Genomic DNA, 18,007 nt, shown 5'->3' with positions numbered 1-18,007 from the left:
AAATGATGTGTTTACTGCCCTCTGCTTTCCGTTTGACCTTGTAGTTTTTCAGAGTAGCCTTTTCTGTGACCGAGTGGTAAAGAGCATTGCTTCTTCAGCATGGCTGGGCTTGTTTTGCATCTTTATTTATCTTATTGGAGAGGACTTGCAGTTCGTAAATGGACTTTAATATAGAAATTCCCTGCAGTTATCAGTATGCAATGACATGGCAATTTCCCAAAATGCAGTTTAAGGGTAGTTTTCTTCATAGGCTATTTACATTGGTTTTGCTTCCATTTTATTGCCTTCCCATTCCTTTATTTTTCTCTTTTTTCCTTTTTCATTATCATGTGGTCAGATTCCTCCCCTCAGCTGGCCATAAATACTTATTTTAATACTTATTATATTTATGGAACGAAGTTTTATGTTTTTTGTTCATAATTTTAAAAGCAAATGAAACATTTTACTATATTTTTCTGTTTATAAGGACTTGATGGGAATGCTTTTTATTCATGTGAGCCCCGGTTCTTTTGGTTAGGTTTGAACAAGAGATTGTTTTGCTTATTGGACTTGACTTTGTTCTCCTAGGTCAACAGTTTCATGGAAAGTATATTTCAGATTGCTGATAGAAGTGTACTTAGAATCCGTTGGTTGCCAACAGCAGTTCAGTTCCAACCAAGTGTCGGTTTTTTGTGCTGGGCCTTGCGTTTAGAGGCCTCCTTAATGAAGTGACTGTTGTGAGATTTGCTAGTGTTTGTGGTATCATTAGTTTTAGAAGAAAAGTTTCTGAAGCTTCTGGTAGTAACAATAATAATCTTATAGTCTGATGTTATTTTGTCTCAAAGAGATGTGGTTGTTGTGTCCTCTATATTGTGTCATTTTGTCCTCTATTTCAGTTACCCAGAGAGATGGTCCTTCAGAGCCTACACGTCTATTCTGTATTTTAACCCATGGATGAGAATATTCATTCAAGCCAAGAGAGTTAAGACTAAACATCTAGGCTATTGCCTATACAGACCCAGGTAACTCCTCTTTCTTCAGTTATCTTCACAGAGTTATTTATAAAATTGATAGGCTCCCTAAAGTTGTCAACGTGAGGACATTGACTTGATAGTAAGATTTTTACATTGTAAACAAAATTTAAACCGCATTTGGGAAGACTTGCTAAAGAGTAATTGGATGTGAACAAATATTTGGCAGTGATAGAAACGCACGGCAGTGAGCATGCTAAGTTAATCACCCCAAGCAGAAATTTGCTTTTTACTTCAGTGAATTGTAGGTGCTTTGACAGCAATTAGCTCCACTGAATGATCACAGTTTATGTATATCTTCTGTTTACCCAATGCATTTGAACTATTAAACCATATAGACATGTTTATATTATACATATAGAATGAATATATTTATAAATACATATCTGGTTGATTTGTATTTTATGTTTTTTTTTTACTTTAGCATAGATGTTTTCAAGTTTTTTTTGTATGTTTGTTATTGCTGTTTTGAGACAGAGTCTCACTCTTGTCACCCAGGCTGGAGTGCAGTGGCGCAATCTTGGTTCACTGCAACCTCTGCCTCCTGGGTTCATACGATTCTCCTGTCTCAGCCTCCCAAGTAGCTGGGATTACAGGCGTGCATCACCACGCCTGGCTAATTTTTGTATTTTTAGTAGAGACGAGGTTTCACCATGTTGGCCAGGCTGGTCTTGAACTCCTGACTTCAGGTGATCCACCTGCCTTGGCCTCTCAAAGTATTGGAATTGCAGGTGTGAGCCGTTGCGCCTGGCCAGCCACCAGGCCTGGGCTTTAAGATTATATTTATGTATTATAAAGTCCATTTTTTCCAATCATGCATGCCATCAGAATGGTAATTTTCTTGGTGTGGTTTCTGGGTAGTCATTCATTTACACACCAAACATTTATCAGATTTTTCTGTGAGTCTGAGATTAGAGGAAAAGAAGTTATTATTCACAAAAGATACTTGCACGTGCATGTTTATAGCAACACAATTCACAGTTGCAAAATTATGGAAGGAACCCAAATGCCCATCAATCAACAAATGAATAAGGAAACTATGGGGTGTGTGTGTGTGTGTATGATGGAATACTACTAAGCAATAAAAAGGAATGAATTAACAGCACTTGCAATGACCTGGATGAGATTGGAGACTATTATTCTAAGTGAAATAATTCAGGAATGGAAAACCAAACATTGTATGTTCTCACTGATATGTGGGAGCTAAGCTATGAGGACACAAAGGCATAAGAATGATACAATGGACTCTGGGGAAGAGTGGGAGGGGCTGAGGGATAAAAGACAACCTGTGTGGTGTAGTATATACTGCTTGAGTGATGGGTGCACCAGGATCTCACAAATCACCCCTGAAGAACTTACTCATGTACCCAAACACCACCTGTACCCCAATTACTTATGGACAAATAGAAAAAAGAGAGATTAATTCTTGATTTGAGGACATTGATATCTATTGGGAGAAACATTTAATTTGTGCACGTTGCCTATGTATATGCCTTTTTGCCTGAACTGTTTCATTTGATTTCTGCAGTAACACTGTGGGTTAGGTTATCATCACTGTTTTAGAGACAAGGAAATGTCAAAACTAGAAAAGAACTCAGATTTTCTGGCTCTAAATTCTTTTTCAAGCCAAATTCAATGCTTCCTCTCCTAAAGCTATTAACTCTTTATGTCTACATTTGTCATCTTGTCTTACTTTCATGAAAATTCAGTTGCTGTCTTTGAGAGGGGCCTTGCAATCACTCATATAGACATTAATACTAAAAAATGTAGATCTCTGTATCAGACTCCCTGAACACACACTAATGGATTTCGCAAAAGTTTACTTTTGATTTCCACTTATGCTGCCCATCATCTTTTGAAAATAAAATATACCAATCCTGAGACTTTCCGAATAAATCAGTCCATTCATTTCCTGCTAAATATCAAAGCACTGTTTCCTTTTCATCAGCCTCATTCTTCCAGCAAGTACCAAGTGTCTCCTGTATCAATCAATATAGCTAATCTTTTCAAATTAAATTTCTCTTAGTGAGTTCAGGTGAAAAATGGTTCAAGCCCATGGAAAATGTAGATATGTCTCTATTTTCTGAGGGAATTTTAGTAATTGAATGTAATCTACCTAAATTACTTATATCAAGTGATGGCTGCTTCCCATTCGAGTCTATTGTTTATTTACTTTTCAAAGTGATATTCTTAGATATATATTACCAGGAAGTAGTACGTGTAGAGTGAGTATGAGGAGTATGAGAGTGTGTGTGTGTGTGTGTGTGTGTGTGTGTATTTCCTGAAGAGAAATTTAGGGAGGCTTGAACCTTTGCCAGGTTTCATTCGGAGCTCTAATTGGCATCCACAGTGTAGAAGGATTTATTCCTTTATGGTGTTATACCTTAGGGCTTTGTCATACTTACTTACATATCATTTCTCTCACAGGTTCTCTGGTGACAAAAGCCCTTCATAAAGGATTTGTGGAGTTTCCTCCATGTTATCCCACCCCTCGTAGGGTAACTCCTACTTCTTTTTTCTTCCGTAAAAGGCAGTGTAGCTCTAATGGCTGTATTAGAGCAGATGAAGGACTAGAATTGTGACCAAAGTACAGGACTTAATACCCTTTTTAAAGGGTACTACCCATGATTAGATACTCTGTGTACTTGGCCACCCGGCTACCATAAACTGGAAAGGAAGGTGCCTCACCAGCACCTTTGCCTCACTGTTTTCATGACTGTGATGTTCTGGAGAACTGAAGAATAGCCAGTGTTGCTCGGGATACACCTAGTTTCTACCCAGGTGTACATCCTCACTGGGTGTACCTACTATCTGCGCCTCTAAGGGTGGGTTTTTAAAGCTACTCAATTGGACAGACTTCTGGTACAAGCCACTTCAGAGGGGTTTGCCCTCTCACACGTCTTCCTGTGGTGTAGACCAGTCCCTGGTCCAGTTAGTGGATTTGACATCCCGAGTACTAAATCTACAGGGTCCACAACAGGAAGTTTACTTTTTCTAGACAGACATTAGCAAGAAGTGTAGCAACGCAGAGAGGGCATGAGTGTGGCATGTGATTAATGGAGTTGTTCATGCTCTCCAGCAACTGAAGGGACTCCCACCCAAGATGAGTACAAATTTGTCTCTGGAGGGTCTCAATTATAGAAGAAATTATTACTTTGGGAAAGATTGCAAGGTGATTTCTCAGTTCTCTTTCAACTTAAACATTGTATAAGTCTGTAGTTCTTAGAGTCTTAAATATTGTTTTTATAATAAAGACAAGTTATTATATGGCTGTGTTACTTGATCTTTGGCAACAAACATTCTTCATTAAATTGCTTACCTATAGACCCATAATACTGAAAGGAGCCCAAATGAGTTGGGATTGGTATTACCCTGCACTCGTGGGAACCACATGATCCTTTTAAAATTATTCAGGGATTTGATTTTTAAGGGATACTTTCCATACCCTAACACCCCACCCACCACCAGACTAGTAATTTTTGAACAGTGATTCTTTTGCACACCATGCATGTTATGTGTCCATTTTTGAATTTTTGCAATGCTGAATTATTTAATCTTTTATTATAGTATGATAATTGGAAGCACAATTTGGATTAGCCAAACTTGGATTTGAGTTTAGGTTTTATCATTTACTAGTTGTGGACCTTTGTCTGTTACTTGAGTCTTACGCTTCTCCAGTGTGAATTGGAAATTCCTCTGCCACTGAGGTTATTATGAGGACTAGACTAAAACTGTGTTTTACCTTAAACATAAAAGCAGTCAGCAAGGGTTCTGAAATGTTTGTAAACCAATAGTAGTTGTTATCATACAAATGAGTAAGAGCAAGTGGATGGAATGACCACTATATGTAAGGCTCTCTTGTAGGCATTGGGCATAAGCAAAAAGAAAAAAATTCCTGCCCTCATGGAGCTTACATTCTAGTGGGGATCAGAGAATACAACATATAAATTAAAATGGATGATAAAATATCAGATGATTTTTTTTTGGTTATTTCAACTTTTATCTTAGAATCAGGAGGTACATGTGCAGGTTCATTACATGGGTATATTGCATGATGCTGAGGTTTGGGGTACGGATCCTGTCACCCAGCTAGTGAGCATAGTACCCAATAGGTATGATTTCTACCCATGTCCCCATCCCTGCCTCCCTCCTCCCCCATCTTGTATTCCTCGGTGTCTGTTGTTCCCATGTTTATGTCCATGTGTGCTCAGTGTTTAGCTCCTACTTATAAATGAGAATATGAGATATTTGTTTTTCTGTTCCTGTATTAATTCAGTTAAGATTATGGTCTCCACTGTGTCTATGTCACTGCAAAGGACATTATTTTATTATTTTTTATGGCTGTATAGGATTCCATAGTGTATAGGCACCACAATTTAAAAAATCCAATCCTCCACTGAAGGACGCCTAGATTAATTCCATGTCTTTGTGATTGTGAATAATGTGGCAATATACAATAAATGTGGCAACTCTGGGGCAAGTTGGTCTCTCTTTACAAAGGCCACTGCATAGGTCCACCTGAGTACTTTCATGACATAATGGCTGGTGTCTATCAGAGTTAGCAATTCAAGAGAGCAAAGTAGAACTTGCAACCTTTTAGAACCCATCTTCAAAAGTGACAAACCATCATTTTTGCAGTGCCACAGGCCAGCCTAGATTTAGTGTGGGAGGACACCATACATAGGCATTAATACCAGGAGAAAATAAAAACCACTAGGAGACATCTGGGATGGTGGGTAGCACAGTGAGTTATGCAATAATTTTGTGAGAAGATGGTTCCAGAAGGAGGGGACAGTGCAAAGACAGGAATCAAAAGCTAGTCTAGCTAGAACACAGAAAACAGATCAAGGTAGATAGGGCAGACCAGATGGGGCCTGAAACAACAAGACAAGAAGAGGTGGCTGTTTTGAGAATGGAATTACTTGAGCAGAGGAGTGTACTTGACCTACGTTTTTAAAAGATTATTCTGGCTGTTGAGTAGAGAATTGATTTCATGAGACAAGAAGAAAGGAGGGAAGTTGAGGTAGGATAGATAGCATTACTTTATTCTAGGGGAGAAATGAGCTTGAGCTCAGGTGGTAATGGCGAAAGGGATGAAAAGTGTCTGGATTACATGTATGTTGTGAAGATAGAGCCAGTAAGACTGCCAATGGATTGGATATGGGGTGGAGACAAAATGAGGAGTCTAGAAGGCTTTCTAAGTTTTTTCCCGAACAAAATCTTGGGAATGATAGGGGAGGTACAAGTGTAGAGGTTAGGAGGAGTGGTGGATGGAGTTCTCTTCATATCACAGTGGACAGACTAAATTTGAGAGGTCTACTTAACATCCACATCTCTACCTATCAATATTATGCTAACCAGAAAATTCTCAATCCTGCCTAATTACATGTTGTAAAGAATAATTAAGGATTAGAATTATTTTACAATACCACCAAACCAGGTAAACTCTTATAACTTTAAAGACATAATTATGATTGAGTACTACAATATAGTTATAACTTACAACTGTGGGCTAATTTTTCGGTGTTAATAAAAGTTCAGAACTGTAGTTTTCTTTATTTATAGCCTGTTTTTTCAAACTTAAACTTTAGAATACTATATTTGATATTGGCCAAAGTATTTTGAACAAATGTTTTAAGTGTGAAAATTAAAGTCAATAAAAGTTTAAATTTCTGCCAGTTGTTCTGATCAAACCATTCAGGTAAAATGCTGTATTAAGTTATGCTCTATACTTCTGCAGCACGAAGCCTTGAAAGGCACTGAGTTTTCTTCATAGTTTTATTTCTCTTTATAGAGAAGCATTCTATTTTCCTCATAAAACTTGTAAAATTAACAAAAATGTATACAATACAGAATTAGATATGGGGGAAAAGTCAAATAACTAAAAGTCCCTTTTACCATTTGTCATTAATTCTATGCTATGGCAATCTGTAATGTTCCCCAAAGGAGCACCTCTGTTAGAAGTTTAATATCTTTCCAGATTGTTGTTTTCTACACAGTTACACACACACACACACACACATATATGCACACACATGCATGCACACATAGCTTTTTATAAACATAAAATTATGTACAACTTGTTATTTTCACTTACAGTTATATCTTGGAGACTTTTGTCAGTGTTAAATATATTGCATAGCACTATGATTTATTTAACTGTTTTCTTATTGATGTACATTTAGAGTTTAGAGAGCTTTGAGTATTCTCACACCAAATATTATTCTAGAATTTTTCTCTCTATGATGATTTAAACCGATGCTTAGAAGCCCAGTTCCAAGAATTTTCTGCAACAGAGGCACATAGTTTCAACTGTATTCGGAGAACCTCAGGTTCTGTAGGGCTTTTCTCACCTATGCTTTGTTCTCTCTGAGTTGGTGGATATATCCGTATATACAGTTTTACTAAAACAATGGACCTTGAAAACAGGTTTCTCAATCAATAAGGTAGAAAATGTGCTTTTGGCAATTTAAAATGATACATGAATGTGTGTTTCTGAGCATTGCAGTTAGAGAGAATTGTTTTGGGACCAGGAGAAGTAGTTGACCCGGTGTCAATGACAATCTGAGTAGGAAGGCTATGCATATTAACCAGAAACTTTGATAAGGGAACAATTTCATAAATTTTTTTAAAGAAAATTATCCTAGTTTATATGTCCAAGTGAACATTTGTGTGGGCAGATTTTCCTGTTGCTCTCATGAAGTTTCCTTACAAAAGCAACATTTCTAAGTAGTAAAAGGCAAGAAATTTCGCTGAGGTATAGGTTTGCTAATTTACCAGCTGAATGTACTCGATGAATCTTTCTTAATAATTATGTATCTCTGGAGCATACAGTCTTCCTAAAGAATATTGTCTTATGTACTTTAAAACGATAATCTGACTTGATTATGTTCTTTCTTCTTTCTTTCCAGAAAGTATCTTTATGTCACATCTTCTTTCAAAGGAGCATTTAAAAATGAAGTTCAAAAGGCAGAAGAAGCAGTAAAGACTGGTATGCAATTACCTGCAGCCTACATCATTGTTGTTCAGTCATTCAGCAAATGTTAATTGTGCGCTTATTCTGAGACATATGTTGCTCTAGGCATTGTAGGAGCTACTGCAATTAATTAAATGGAGTTTCTGTCTCTATGGAACTTCATAACACATTCTTTCCATCTCTGAGCTTGTTTACTCATGATATTATTTATGATTTTAAATATGATCCTGAACACATTTCAAACTAGATTGCTATTTGTTAGAAACCTTGTTTGTCTGTCTGGGCGTAGTGGCTCACATCTATTAATGCCAGTACTTTGGAAGGCCGAGGTGGGAGAATCACTTGAGGCCAGGAGTTCGAGATTAGCTTGGGCAACATGGTGAGACCATGTCTGTATTTAAAAATAAAGTAAAATGAAGTAAGAAATCCTGTGTGTTATAACACCGTGTTAGGTCATTTTAGATCCCTGCACTGCATTCGCTTTAAGAAGGATTTGCTACATATTGACTCCTCCTACTGCGGGAACAAAGCTACTCTTACCCAGTTATCTGGGGGTGAGTAGTAGCTCTACATCCATAGTTTGTGGATTTTAAAGCATTTCCTGTCAGCTAAAAATCCATTTATGACATTTGAATTTGCGTATGTATATTTGTGTCCTGCATATCATCATGCTAAATGAAAGCCCAGTAGAAAAAAGATTTAAAATTTGTAAAAGTTATAAGAGGAATGTAGAGTTTTCTGAGATCATGGTCTGTATGCCATTTTCACTGGTCATACTATATGCATGGAAAATACTTAGAATTGCTTGAAATAATTTTGCTGTATTATAACTATCCGGTTTCCACTTCCAGCTGAATTTGTATTGAAAGAAGCACAAATGAAAGTAAACCAGTGTGACAGAACCTCTTTGTCTTCTGCCAAGGTATGACATGTAAAGAGAATAGTCTTATTAAAAGACAAATTGTGTCATTTGCTTTTTCCTCTGCATAGTTGTCTCTTACCATCTACTTCCTAAACTTTTTTTTTTTTTTTTAATTTTTTATTGGATTTTAGGTTTTGGGGTACATGAGCAGAGCGTGCAAGACCGTTGCGTAGGTATGCACATGGCAGTGTGCTTTGCTTTGCTTCTCCGCTTCACCCCTTCTCCCCTTCACCCACATTTGGCATTTCTCCCCAGGCTATCCCTCCCCACCTCCCCCTCCCACTGGCCCTCCCCTTTTCCCCCAAATAGACCCCAGTGTTTAGTACTCCCCTTTCTGTGTCCATGTGTTCTCATTTTTCATCACCCGCCTATGAGTAAGAATATGCGGTGTTTCATTTTCTGTTCTTGTGTCAGTTTGCTGAGGATGATGTTCTCCAGATTCATCCATGTCCCTACAAACGACACAAACTCATCATTTCTGATTGCTGCATAATATTCCATGGTGTATATGTGCCACATTTTTCCAATCCAGTCTATTATCAATGGGCATTTTGGTTGATTCCAGGTCTTTGCTATTGTAAACAGTGCTGCAATGAACATTCGTGTACATGTGTCCTTATAGTAGAATGATTTATAGTCTTTTGGATATATACCTAGTAATGGGATTGCTGGGTCAAATGGAATTTCTACTTCTAAGGCCTGATATTCTTTCTTCTGCTTGGTCAATTCGGCTATTGAAACTTGTGCATGCTTCACGAAGTTCTCGTATTGTGTTTTTCAGCTCCTTTAATTCATTCATATTCCTCTCTGAGTTATCCATTCTTGTTATCATTTCCTCATATCTTTTTTCAAGTTCCTTAGTTTCTTTGCATTGATTTAATACATGTTCTTTTAGCTCACAAAAGTTTCTCACTATCCACCTTCTGAAGTCTAATTCCGTCATTTTGTCACAGTCATTCTCCGTCCAGCTTTGTTCCCTTGCTGGTGTGGAGTTTTGGTCCTTTCTAGGAGGCAAGGTGTTCTGGTTTTGGGTGTTTTCCTCCTTTTTTCGCTGGTTTCTTCCCATCTTTGTGGATTTATCCGCTTGTCGTCTGCGTAGTTGCTGACTTTTCGATTGGGTCTCTGAGTGGACACCCAGATTGTTGATGATGAAGTATTTCTGTTACTTGGTTTTCCTTCTACCAGTCTAGCCCCTTCGCTGTACGACTGCTGAGGTTCACTCCAGGCCCTGCTTGTCTGGGGTACACCTCTAGCAGCTGTGGCACAGCAAGGGATGCTACCCGTTTCTTTTTCTGCTATCTTTGTCCCAGGATGATGCCTGCCAAATGTCAGTCTTTTGGATATAGAGGGGTCAGGGAGCTGCTTGAGGATACAGTCTGTACTTTATAGTAGCTCAATTGCTGAGCTGTGATCTCTGTTGTTCATTCAGGGCTGTTAGGCTGCTATGTTTGATTCTGCTGCAACAGAGCTCATAAAAAAACCCTTTTTTTCTCAAATGCTCTGTGTTGGGGGGTTCGGGCTTTATTTTTGGATGTTCGTTGAGGTGTCCTGCCCAGCTAGGAGGCAGACTAGCCACTGTTTACCTGCCAAGGCTCCGCCCTGCTGTTGTGAGGCTCGCCCTGTTGGGGCAGGTTCTGCTGTTCTGCTGTGTTCTCCGCCACGCCCTGAGGCGGAGTCTCTCTGTTGTAGCGGGTTGCCTCGGCAACGGCTGGCTGCCATAGCAGTGGGCGTGTATCTCAGTTGGGGCGGGTTGCCTCGGTAATGGTGGACGCCCCTCCCCCACAGAGCGTCTCAGACCAACTGCACGGGGATCACTTGAAATCACGGTCTTGTTCATCCCACTGGGCTAGCCCAAATGCTCTGTCCCTGCAATCCCCTGGGCGGGCCCACTGTCCAAGTCTCGCTCAGTCTCAAGTCCAGCCCTCTCAAGTCTCAGGTTGCCGGCTCAACAGGGCACCCGGACAAGTGCGCCCTGTGGGGAGTGATGGGCAGGACTGGCCGCCACCACCCCGGCTGCCGGCTTCGCCAGGCAGAGGCACTGCCAGTCGTCCAGCGTCTCCCCTATACTTGGGAATCTCCCCGTTCCGTGGGCAACAAAGATCAGTCTGGAAATGCAGCTCTGACTCACCTCTCTGTGGACTCAAAGAGAGCTCCAATCCTGGGTTGTTTTCACAGCGCCATCTTGAGTCCTTTCCTTCCTAAACTTTTAAGCACAGATAAGCTCAGAAGATTAAGTTGATTTTAACTCAGGAAAACAGAATAGAGGAGTGCAGAGAAAGGAGAGGAAACTCAGCAAGTGGAGGCAAGGCTGAGGTGGAGAGAAAAGATGAACAGAATATGGGCTGAATTTGAAACAGTGGGAAAGAGCATCACAACCAATTTCTTTAAAATGGGAAGGAAAGTAACAGGAGAAAGGGAAAAAATAATGAAAAACCAGCAGAAAAAAGAACTAGCCTATCAAGTCTCCTTGAAAATATCTATTCAAATTATAGCTCCCTGTGGACCCAAATAAATGGGAAAAGCAAGGAAATGTCTAATAACCAATCCTTCTTTTTAATGCTTGGAATTATATACTGTAATTATGAATATTCATAACAAAGCTTCCAGCTTACAAAGCTCTTTTATTGTGAGTTGCTCCACACAGCTCATAAACATTCTTTGTAATCCTTACAATATGCCCATGAGTGAGATAAGTTATGAAGAACTATTATTATTATAATGCATGGCAACCAAGAGAAAAAATAATTGCTCTAAGACATGTAAGTTTGCTAACTTTCACCAAAAATATGTTATGAAGCGTTAAACAATGGTGAATCATTAAGCAACATATTTATTTGCTTACATACAAAGGGACAAGTAGGAACATGGCGGCAAATGCTTTACTTCACCTTCTCTTCATCCTCTTCTACAGACTGAATATATTCATCCTTTCAGTGATTTGCCATTTAACTTCCCAGGACCAAGGCTGTGTCTGATAAAGACCTTTCCTCTATAAGGTCCTGAGTAAGACTGACATCAAAGAGTAGCCCGTGGTAATGCCCCAGAGCTAATTCCGTCCATGGCCTGTCCCAAATTCTCCTAGTTTTTTCTTTTCTTTTTTTTAAAGGTAAAGGTAAACCTATCTTATTTTTATTGATTATTAATTTTTTAATAGTTTAAGCTTTTTAAAATTTTGTTTCTCAGAAATCATTTTCCTTTGCTTCATGTGTTTGAGAGACAAGAAAGAGAAAGACTCATGGGTCAAGTCCTTCTTCCTTTTGTGCCTTCTGCTGTTACTTCTCCCTGCCTCTGCTCTGTGCTCTGAGGGCACTGCCAGGCAGGGTGGGGAAGTCTTTGACAAATTTTCTTTGTTCTTCTGATGCTCTCTGGTTTCTTTAAGGCAGAGAAGAGAGCAAAGCAGAATGACCTAAACTTTTAACCTCTTAAATTCTTCAGGGCAGATGAATTTTAAATGGAATACTTGCCAACCATTTCCATTTCCTTTCACTTGGAAGGCAGTGAAAATAGTGTTCCGTCAGTGTTATACTATACCTCAAAACAGATGCCCACCTTTCACCTCAGGTGGATGAAGCATGTTAAGAGGCTGTTCTTCTGCCTAAGAACAATAATGAATTCTGCTGCTGCTGCTTGATTAGAGGGAGGATACTAGATTTAGAGTAGTGAATGAGTTGATATATCAAATTAAAAGAGTTAATAAGAAAGACAACTGGGCATGGGGTATCTTATAAAGGGAAAGTTTGAGAAATATTAGAGGGATCCAGAATTCAATATGAAGGAGATACTTTCTGTTGGCTGCTAACAACATTTCTCAATTACTGTTATTTTTTGTTTCCTGCAAGAACATTCAGTGGTCACATCATCGAGCATTTATTGTTCTCACAGACAAGTCAGAGCCTGGTCTATGCAAAATAACTCACCCAAGTTTTCTTGTAGTTTTTGTCAAAGTCTTTGTGCCATTATAGAGAATAAAATTTCTTTCTCTAAAAGGAAGAGAGGATATCTGAATATGAACAAAAGAGAATAGTGGGCTAGGATTTGGATTAGGTTTATCTTTTATGGTATTGGAACTGAATGATTTATCAAGTGTTGAGAATCTACTATGGTAGAATCGCATTAGGTAGTGTGAGCTATCATTAGCCTTGAACATTCGGATAACAGGATAGTATCAACTTGCTCCTGGTTAATTCAGTGCCATTATGTTCTCTCCCAACCAATGTACTTCTCCAGGATGTGTTACAGAGAGCTTTGGAAGATGCAAAAGCGAAACAAAAGAATCTTAAAGAGAAACAAAGGTAAGACATAAGGTTTTCTGCTTGCAGGGATCCTCTGTACTATGTTAAAACAAATTCTAGTTTCTAAGTAGGTAGATTTAGTGTTTACCGTGACAGTTTTTTTTTTTTTTCAGTTTGTGACGTCTTATAATCTAAAACCTAATACAGTCAAGGTCCCCCAACCAAGATAAGCAATATAAAACATTGATAAAACATATGTTTGCATGTATACATATGTGTCTACATAATAAAAATTCTGAAAAAAAAAAGAAAAATTAGTTCAGCATTGAATTGTTTGGGCTAGATGAAGATGCCTTCATGAGGAAGTGATCAGCTGATAACTCACTTTCCCTCTGTGTCATTTGCCATTTAAATTCTAGAGAGTTGGTTCTGGTTTCTTCCCCTTGTCTAGTACCTTAAAATTTTACAAAAGGAAATAATGTTTCACATGAATGTATTGCTTATATAGCATTAAAATTAAAATAGCAAGGATATGTTAACAAAATGAAATATTTACATTTGTAAGATGAACTTGCTCTCCAACTCAAACGCTAACCAAGTTAAACTGAAAATAATCACTGCTGCCCACATAACATCAGACTTCAAAAGTCGTTATATCTTTGTGAAACTATTCTTAAGGGAAGTATGATTTGTTTTTAACATTATTTTTCGTGAACCATGCACTGACATTCAACCATAACTTTCCTCAAAACTTAAATTTTAAATGTTAATTTTGCATTTATCAAAATAAATAAATTTGAAATGTTACTTCTACATTTACCAGAAGAAATTTAAATAAATGTCATAGAAATTTTAATTGAAAAATGAAGCTCTCTCTGAGGTCTTTAGAAATAAAAACCTTGTTGAACCAAGTTCACTGTGTGAAACAGTTCATCCAGTGTAATGTATGAAAAGTGACCAACCAACATTTTATTAATAATAATGCCAGTTACCATGAACTTGTTTTAACAGCAAATGCTGCTTTTATTTTTTTTAATTCAAGAATAGCTGGGCTAGGTGGCTCATGCCTGTTATCCCAGCACTTTGGGAGGCCGAGGCGGGCAGATCATGAGGTCAGGAGATTGAGACCATCCTGGCCAACACAGTGAAACCATATCTCTACTAAAATACAAAAAAAATTTAGCCAGGCATGGTGGCACACGCCTGTAGTCCCAGCTACTCAGGAGCCCGAGGCAGGGGAATCGCTTGAACCTGGGTGGTGGAGGCTGCAGTGAGCTGAGATTGCACCACTGCACTCCAGCCTGGTGACACAGCAAGATTCTGCCTCAAAAAAAACACAAAAACAAAACTGGAGAATATCAATGTATCATTTAATATTATAGAGTGATTATGTCATATCATATCCTGTAATACCTTGTTTACATACTCCTTATACTCTTTTTTGAAGAGTTGGGATCTCATTACTGAGTAGTGATTTTTGAGAAAAAGTTTGATTTACATATGTTTAACCTTAGGTACACATGCATTTAATAAATATATATTAACTCATGTCTTATGTTCTCTATATATCATATCTTTATGGAAGGACTGATAGAACTTTATCATTATTCTTTAATGATAGATGCATTTAATTAGTTACTGGTAAGTATATTATATCAATTGTAATAGCACGTGGTCATGAGCTTGAAAACAAAAGGCCAAGTTTATGGCGGGAGGGGAGCTACAGGGTGAGTGCAGGAGAATTATATTTGGTGTCATTCTTGGTTGGTAAAGAAAATAATAATGGTTATATACCTAACCTGTTTCAGGCTTATATTTAACATTTTTTTTTTTAGTTCTTATGACATCACAAGGGGCTACATAGGTATTACTCCCATTTTTCAAATGAGACAGAACGTTTAAGAGGCACATCCATGGTCACATGGTTATTACAAAGACAGGCTTGTATTTGAAAACAGTTCTGCCTCTCATATCCACGCATTTTCATAGCTCCCAGCAGCCTCTGATACCATATGTGTTTATATCACAACTCATTACCGTAGCTGTTTTTATCACATTTCGGTATTTCTCAATTTCTATTTTATACTTATAATAGAAAACTCACACAAAACATAATATAGAAGGTCAGTCAGAAAAACAGGAGCTCATATCTGTTGCCTTTGTAAACTTGCTTTACTATAATAACTTTTATTTACCTTGTATTTTGGAGGAGGTTAGATGGAAAGCTAGGGAATATCTTTTGGCACATTCCAATCTATGTAGGATATCTGGAGACTCGAGAACATGCTGAAATTAGGAATCACAACTGCTGTTAGAAATCCCTAAATTTAAAATAGCCAAGTCATCACTTTTAAAAAAAAAATGCTGCAATGTACCTATAAGACCAGTTAATATTTCAGAACCCTTTTGGCATTTTCTAGTTCTTGTAAATTTAAATTTGCAGACTTGTTTTTGAATCAGCAAATGCCTTTGTTTGACTGACATAGTTACTGGCGTCATGTTTATGCAGAATACTTGGCTATACCAAGATAACTGAGTGTGCCCACCACGTTTGGCAAAGTATCTGGATTATGCCTGTGACGTTAACCTTTTAGTTCAATTATTAGCCGTTTCATAAACTATATATGTTTATTTAATGAACAACTTTTTAAACTTTCTATATGTTACTCTAGAGAATTAAAGAAGGCAAGAACACTCTCCCTGTTCTATGGCGTGAACATAGAAAACCGAAGCCAAGATGGAATGTTCATTTATAGTAACAACCGTTTGATCAAAATGCACGAGAAAGTGGGTCCGCAGTTGAAGCTGAAGTCCCTGTAAGTCTGTTTCTGCTTTCACAGCTACGAGCAGAGAAAGGGAGGTTGCAGGAAGATTCTGTCTGTGGAGTGAGAGGAGTGACTAATCACGATGGGAGCAAGTGTCACAGTCTCTGTTCACCCCTCCTGTCGATGTGCAGGCATTTGTGTGCCTCATTTATAATATCAGTGAGGCTGCCTGCACGCTCTATGGAAAAATCACACTGTGGGAATTTTTTTTCCAATGTATTTATTGAACAACTTGATGTGGGGCCATTCTTTGTGCCACGTCTTTGGGTTACATTTTTGATGCTTTACCAATTTAAAAGTAATACAAGCATATTAAATAAATTTTAGAAGAGAAAGAAAAGAAAAATCCTTAGTGTTGTAAAGCACCCCTATTAACGTTTGTGAAGCCCCAGCATCCATGAGTTCTTGCCAGTTTCCTGCCTGGTCATGTCACTAAAACTCTCTAGCCTATCTGGACTTTAGAGTAATACATTCTCATGCTTTCCCAATGGTCTGAAATTTCTCAAGCTGCTTTCATCAGTGATGTAGAGTCCTGAAGAGACACACAGACAAGGACAGGGTCAGACAAGGTAATCATGACCAGTATAACGGGTCAGGGGAGCATTTACTGTGTTGCTGCCGCACTCTCAAGGAATTGGTAATTCGTTCATTGTTTATTTAACAAGCACCTATAGTGCCGCAGTGTATGCCAGGCACTATACTAAGCTCTGCTGATGAAAGCTCCAGACCTACTGCCTTTTGCTAAGGAATGTATTGTATGGTGAAAGGGACAAGCATATAAATGCATTTTTTTATATTGCTTGAAAATAGCAAGAATGGTCTTTTAAAATCTAGATTTGTTGGCTTAAACCCCGGTGCATTTAGAGTAGAACTGTTCGCCATGGTCTTCCAGTGATCTGATCTCTGATTGGCTGTGGGATCTCACCCTCTACTTATACCCTGCCCTCTCTGCATTGCCTGCGTCTCACATCTCCTAAGCTAATTCCTGTATTAAGACCTTGGGACATGCTATTTCCTCAGCCTTGAACCTTCTGTCCTCAGATTTTCTTACTATTGGCCTTAACATGCCATTCAGCCATGAGCCTGAAGTAATCTCCACAGGAAGGTCTTCCTTGACCGTCTAATTAAAACGGGCCGCTTCCCTTATCCCCCCCACCTGTCACTCTTCACGTATCCCAGCACCTGCGTTATGTTCCTCATACCACTTTTCACCATCTGAAATGGTCTCGTATATTTTTATTATGTAGAAGAGAAACTTCGAAGTCAGGATGAACCTGTATTTCTGGTTCTCACTGTATCCCTAGCTCTTGGAACAGGGCCAGGTTCTGAGCGTGAATGAATGAATATTATGTTAGAGGTGAGCATCAGCGCAAAAAGAGCATTTAGGAGGGGCGGCAAAGCAAACCGGGGAAGCCAATTCAGGCCTCCTAGAAGAATGATGCCCAAATTTAGACTTACAGAATGAGTAGTGAAAGGAAAGCAGGGTGGAAGAGGGAAGTGGTAACAAAGCATGATAAGCTGGGACCTCAAAGGGTGAGGCTTGACACGTGTGTCATGCAGAAGGCGGTGGGGAGCCCTAAAGGCTTAGACAACTGTATGCTGTTTCCGAAAGCAGGTTATGTCACCAAGCAGATTTACAGTGAGACACTCATTACCCTCTGGGACAAGCCAACTCTATGATTCCTTAGTACCATTCGCTGGCACCTCACGGCCCCCTGCAATGAGGAGGAGAAATCCAATCTGATAGGTGAAATGCAGACAAAGAAAGTGGTTCTCTGGCCACTGTCATTTAAAAGATTATGCTAGTTTATTGCAGTAAAGCACCATGGTTTTTAACGTCAAAAGGAATTGCTTCCCACCCACCCTCACACTCCATGTAAGGTGATAGGTTTGTAAAAAGTCATATTAACTCAGTAACACTGTGCTAGAGTGACTTTTTATTATGGGACTAAACACACTGGGGTCACCACAGACTTACGATAACATAGTTAGATAACTTGTTAAACTCTGACATGGTCCGGACCCATGGAATGAATTTACTT

At 38.7% G+C, this 18,007-nt stretch overlaps 1 protein-coding gene across 6 annotated transcripts in view; it reads left to right on the top strand.

Annotated features, from left to right (window-relative positions):
• The window catches only part of MORC1 (MORC family CW-type zinc finger 1), a 185,015-nt gene that overhangs the window by 61,555 nt on the left and 105,453 nt on the right, over positions 1-18,007 (top strand). For 5 of the 6 annotated variants that reach the window (XR_013526993.1, XM_078350178.1, XM_078350179.1 and 2 more), the window contains exons 9-13: positions 876-1,001; positions 7,922-8,001; positions 8,838-8,908; positions 13,136-13,200; positions 15,813-15,956. Coding sequence is in view for 5 of the 6 variants with exons in the window: in XM_078350178.1 (XP_078206304.1) it covers positions 876-1,001; positions 7,922-8,001; positions 8,838-8,908; positions 13,136-13,200; positions 15,813-15,956 (486 nt within the window). In the remaining variant the exon portion in view is untranslated. The remainder of the gene's footprint in view (positions 1-875; positions 1,002-7,921; positions 8,002-8,837; positions 8,909-13,135; positions 13,201-15,812; positions 15,957-18,007) is intronic. The other variant, XM_078350177.1, reaches the window with a different exon arrangement.

This window comes from Callithrix jacchus, chromosome 15 (assembly GCF_049354715.1).
Source record: "Callithrix jacchus isolate 240 chromosome 15, calJac240_pri, whole genome shotgun sequence".
NCBI classification, from domain to species: Eukaryota; Metazoa; Chordata; class Mammalia; order Primates; family Cebidae; genus Callithrix; species Callithrix jacchus.
Note: the sequence above shows the minus strand (reverse complement) of the source record. Positions and strands in the feature narration are given on the sequence as shown.